The sequence below is a fragment of the Pygoscelis adeliae genome, unplaced genomic scaffold (assembly GCF_000699105.1).
Source record: "Pygoscelis adeliae isolate BGI_AS28 unplaced genomic scaffold, ASM69910v1 Scaffold13, whole genome shotgun sequence".
In the NCBI taxonomy this organism is placed as follows: Eukaryota; Metazoa; Chordata; class Aves; order Sphenisciformes; family Spheniscidae; genus Pygoscelis; species Pygoscelis adeliae.
In genome coordinates, this window is record NW_008824499.1 from 3,335,724 (window position 1) to 3,341,048 (window position 5,325).

Genomic DNA, 5,325 nt, shown 5'->3' on the forward strand with positions numbered 1-5,325 from the left:
GATTTCAGCAGAAAGACAGTTGGGACTCCTGACTCTTTGTGTCATCTGTAAAGCAGCTTTGACACAACAGCTGTTTAACCTTCCAGTCAACCTGGACCATGTTTTTCCCCCCACATTCTTTATGAGTAATGGCTTATCAGGTACAGTGGACTTACTGGATTAATCATTTTAGCCAGGGTGGCAAATCTCCTGATTCAAAGTTATTAAAACAGTTAGATTTGAAAGGAATTCACAATTGAAAACTACTTCCCTCTTTTCTAGTAAAGCACGGATTTAAATGCTAGTAAAGCCTTGTCTTGTTTGTGGAGGTTGGATTATTTGAATGACGGCAGCCTCAATAAATCAGTGAAATGCCTCTAACAGCAGCGCAGTCATGTTGATATAAAATACTTACGCTGGCAAACTAAATCCAAATCCGGGAAAGCATGAATCTGTCCACACCACGGGCTGTGCCAAGCAGCTAATCTGAGGGATGGGAGAGGGCAGCTGCCCCACCCCGAGGAAGTTGTGCCAGGACAAAAACAGTGCATGGACCAGGCCCAACACAGGTCAGAAAAGCCTTTCTTAGTTTACCTTCAGAAACAGAACTGCCAGTCTGAAAGTAAAGAGCACTTGTATGTTGTTTATAGTTTGCGCTACAGGATTTTAGGACATATTTCTGCTCCATTTCAGACGTCCCTGTTTGGTGAAGGTACCTATCTTACCAGTGACCTGAGCCTGGCTCTCCTTTATAGCCCTCACGGTCTTGGTTGGCAGCAAAGTGCGTTGGGCTCTATCCTTAGCTGCGTAGCTGTTTGCGAGATCATTGACCATCCAGATGTAAAGTGTCAGGTCAAAAAGAAAGGTGAGTCTATTGCAATAATAACTACTTGTGGTTCATCTCTTACTTAGCACTTCTCATATTTCAGCTTTGTGCATATATGCTATCATATAAACAGTGCAGTGTATGGAGTGTGGATACCCTTCAGCAGAAACTGGCTGCAGACTCCTTTTCCGATTGACCCCTCAACAAATGCGCAACAGCCTCGTTGTCTGTGAAGCTTCTCTTAAAATAGTATATTTAAGGGGTAGAAAATATTTTGGTGGCATCATTTGTTTTTCCTAGTTTCAGTAGTATGATAAAATCATGTTCCATAATGCCTGATCATTTCACCTGTGATGGTGGAACAGAAGCATCACAAATGTATCAAGAATGAGCTATGTTAGATGTCTGGGAAGCCTCTGCTCAGATTGTCCTTCTCCTTTGACTGCTTCCTGCTTGCAGGGCTCAATCAGTCCTTCGACGTTGTTTTTCTTTCCCTGTTAATATTAGCAGCCCCTCAAGCACTGTGTGGGAGACCGGCCTCCTTTTCACCCTGGTCTGGGCCACGATACCATCCATACCAAGGATGACTGGGAGTGGTATAGCCTCAAGCAAACTTTTCAGTCTATTCTTGGATGCTAAGGGATTCAGGGGAATACCAAGACTAGATCTTTGGTTATCTCATTCCCACTCTTGTGTGTGTATGTGTTGGGGGGTGCGTGGGTGTTGGTTGTTTGCTTTTTTACAGTTACTTGAAGTTGTGCATCTCTTTTTGCTTTTCTGTTCCCCAAAAGACCACTTCTTTTCTCTTCCCATGCAGATTCAGAAGAAATAGACAGAAAAAGAGCAAGAGTGAAAAACAGCGAAGGGGGTGATGTACCACAGAAATACTTTGTTGTCACAAACAATCAGCTCTTACGAGTTAAATACTTGCTAGTATATTCACAGAAACAGCATAGGAGGTAAGAGTTCAGCTGTCTAGAGTGATGAACATGCTATGACAGCCGGATAAGCACATCTCATTTTTGAAAAGCAACAGAAAACAAGCAAGAAAGATACGCTGCACTGCCAGAATTTGGTTTTAGTCTGTTTCCTGTGAAATAAGGCTTACGCCGTCATGTTGCCTCTGTCTCACTCTTTGACACTCCCAGGCTCAGCTAAATTTGCTTTTTCGCCAGACCTGTAAGCACTTAGTATCTTTGAGAGCTCTAATAATCTGTTTGTGGCAGGAAAGAAAGAGTGAAACACTGATGACTGCAGCTCTTAAAACTAGGGCAGTTTTAACTCTGCCCATATTTATCTTAAGTGGCAGCATTCACCCAGCTAATCAACATGCATGTACAGGCCAGGTAGCTGCAGCTCCAAGCCACAGAGAAAGGTGTGAGCATGGGGAGAAAAGACAGGGTTGTGCACGGTGACTTAGGGAAAAGGGATAAGGAAAACAGGCTTTGTTAGTTACGGGGATTGTGGAACAGCTTTCTGGTTTTATTGCACCAGCTTAACCGTTTAAAATAACAAAACCTAAGATACTCTTTGCCAAGGTATTCGTACGTCTCTGACAGAATTCATGCACTTTTCCCTTTTCAGGCCTTCTAGTCAATCTTCCTGGTTTTACACCCACCGTTTTGCCGTCATGATGATGCTGTACCTACTGCTGCTAATAGCGATAGGGGCCAGCAACTCGCCAACCTTCGTCTACTACTGGCACAGAATGTTTGACTCAGAGAGATGAATTGCCCGAGATGATAAACTGTTATTTTCACCACGTGCCTTAATAATAGCCAATCTGCAATGCACTGCATCTGTTCCAGAGCTCTGGAAAGAAAGGTGCCTGGAGCTTTCCAGTTCTGTCTCCAATATATTATCCTCATGGCATCTTTCCATTTATTCTAATTTCTGTGTTCCAGTGATTCATGAGGATGCCCAGTACAGCTGAAAAGGATCACAATGGTGCAGCTTAGCATGAACCAATTGTTAAGGGTCCATGGGAAAAAGTTATTTAAAATTAATGAAAACTCAGTGTGGAAACACTCAGGTGTAATTACTTTCTGTCAAACTGAGGTGGTAATATTTGCACAAGTTGGAAAGGAGGATTTTTCTACATGGCAGGCAAAGCGACCTGTAGAGAGTCTTACTAGTTTGTTTTCAGAAACTTAATTTAGTGATGTTTAGCATGTATCAATGCAGATGGGATCACTTTTAAAACTAACTTTGGCTTTGGCCAGGAATTTTTATATTTGAGCATAATGATTGTAAGAAAACAACAAGAAATAAAACAACAACCAAAATGGAAGAAGTTAAATGGTGTCTAGAATGGGTTTTTTTCCCCCGTAAAACATCTACAAGGTTCGTGCTCTCAGCCATGATCTGTCTTGTCCTTGGTTAGTGTGCTGATCAGACAAGCTTGGGCCCTTCAGCATCAATACCGTAAGGATTATTCCTATCAAACTGCCTTCCACTTGTATTTTCTGCACCAAGAAGAGGGTAGATGGAGGGTTCCACTTATGCTGCCACCTGACAGGCTTTTTGGGGTTGGGGCTGCCTGGGTTTTGGGATCTGGTTCAACATTTTTGCCTGTATTGAACTGTTCTCAGCCTCCCTTTACGAACAAATGGACTAACTAGCAGTAATGTGCCAACTATTTCCCGAAACATTTGTAAGAAATGGAGTAAAATGGCAGCAGAACTGGTAGGGTTGTATTTTATGTCTGTGAACATTTGTGGTATAGTTAACTTCATGTAGACTTCACTTAGGCCTCCACGTGACAACCTGTGCGCAATACTGTGTGTTTGTAAGATAGACTGTCCACACAAAGTTCTCACAAAGAGGCTGAGTTTCCTCTCGTCAGAATTATGGCAGTTATGCTGTTTGCGAAGTGCTTTGGCTTAACGCTGGTGTGTAAAACCTTAGTATCTCTCAGATTCATCTTTTCTAATCTTGAAGGGTATTTTGGAGATTTGTCTGAAAACACACATATAGGTATGCACAAGTTAGTCGTGCAACATAAACAGGGCAACACTCTCCCCCTCCTGCCCTAGTCCAAGTCGTTTGCATTTGCTGTTGTTACAAAGCAACCTACAACTACCTGAAACTGAAAAAGGAGCAAAGGACTGTCCTCCGATTGGGCATGGGATAAACCCGATGAAGAGCCCAGGAATTCTAGGCAAAGAAAAGCTCGATACGTGCCACAGTTCAAGCTCGCGGTCTAGCTTTTAGTAGTGGACTTGATAAACACAAGTTTTCATTGCACAGTGAACCCTAACCACAAAAAAAAAAATCGCATCACATATTTCCAGCAAATGAGTCTATGATTACTACCTTACTCATTAAATATTTCAAAGAAAATCTCTTCTTTCTCTGATGTTGTTCTGGTACCTAATTGCCAGAAATAATGACCTGGTAATCAGGTTTTCTAACTCAAGGCTGAGAACAAGTTCATTTACAGCAACCCTTCTTCTTGGTGGATGGAGCTAGAAGCATTTATTCCAGTTAATTTTGCTGCCAGAACAAATTTATTTATTCACCATACAGCCTGCAAAACAAGAACATTATAATCCAATTCCCCATTGCCTTTTACAGTCCATTAATAACACTCACTGTTAAAGCACATTGCGTTGCCTCAGCCCAAGAAATGTACGTGCTAATTATAGCGTTGATTTGCAATTAAAATATACATAAACCAACAATTTATTGCACAACAAATTCAACTACTTTATAGTAGTTTACTCCTTGATACTCCGATGCAGAAACTTGGGGTTTGAGACATGCATGGGGTTCCTGGGAGTACGTGCCCATTTCTGGTCCACCTCAGCATGTGATATATAATGTGCCATATAAGTGTCAGTTTAGGGTAAAACCAGCCAGAAAACCTAGAGGTATTTGGTGCTATCTGAAGGGTATCGTGTTGTTAAAAGGCTTGTACATCTGCAAATGGCACATACTTTGGAACAGACAGTCTACCGGGGGCCCTTTGGAAAAGGAGGAGGCGAGGCAGCAGTTGTGGGGTGGACGGCTGTTTGCACTGCAGGGAAAGGCACAAACCTGGGAGTCCGCGAGTCAGACGAAAGGAACAGATGGGGAGGGACACAGCAGGGTTTTGAGACGCTCTTAAGCTCTTCTTAGGGTTTCTTTGCATAGGAAAGTTTCTGAAGAGTAAGCAAAAGGAATGAAGGCATAGCGGCCGTTCAGCACTGTCTCCTAATGTCTGTCTGGGCTTTTATTTGGCTTTAAGCCATTAGCTGAGCTCTCTTCCCAAGTGTGGGGCAACAGCATCCCTGTAGGGAGCTAGTTCCCAAGCTGGTCTTCTGCACCAGCTGCTCCAGGCTATATCCCCAGAGAGAAAAGTCTTGCGGGGGCTCTCACGGCACATGCACGCAGTCCAGCACTGCGATTAAATCGGCAGGTATCGAAGGAAAAAATCAGCTTGTTCTGCTTTGAACAGTTTAAATAGACCCACAAGAAAGAGGTGGCTGCAGGTAGGGGCTGAGTCCTGAGGGACATGTCTCAGAGCGCCCCCATGGGGC

The 5,325-nt window shown here is 43.1% G+C and overlaps 1 protein-coding gene across 1 annotated transcript in view; it reads left to right on the forward strand.

Moving 5' to 3' along the window:
* The window catches only part of PARP16 (poly (ADP-ribose) polymerase family, member 16), a gene marked incomplete at its 5' end in the record, with an annotated part of 5,619 nt that extends 2,451 nt beyond the window's left edge, over positions 1-3,168 (forward strand). The window contains 3 exons of the mRNA XM_009321531.1: positions 673-844; positions 1,623-1,764; positions 2,390-3,168. Coding sequence (XP_009319806.1) covers positions 673-844; positions 1,623-1,764; positions 2,390-2,534 — 459 coding nt within the window. The remainder of the gene's footprint in view (positions 1-672; positions 845-1,622; positions 1,765-2,389) is intronic.
* Positions 3,169-5,325: the final 2,157 nt, after the last annotated feature.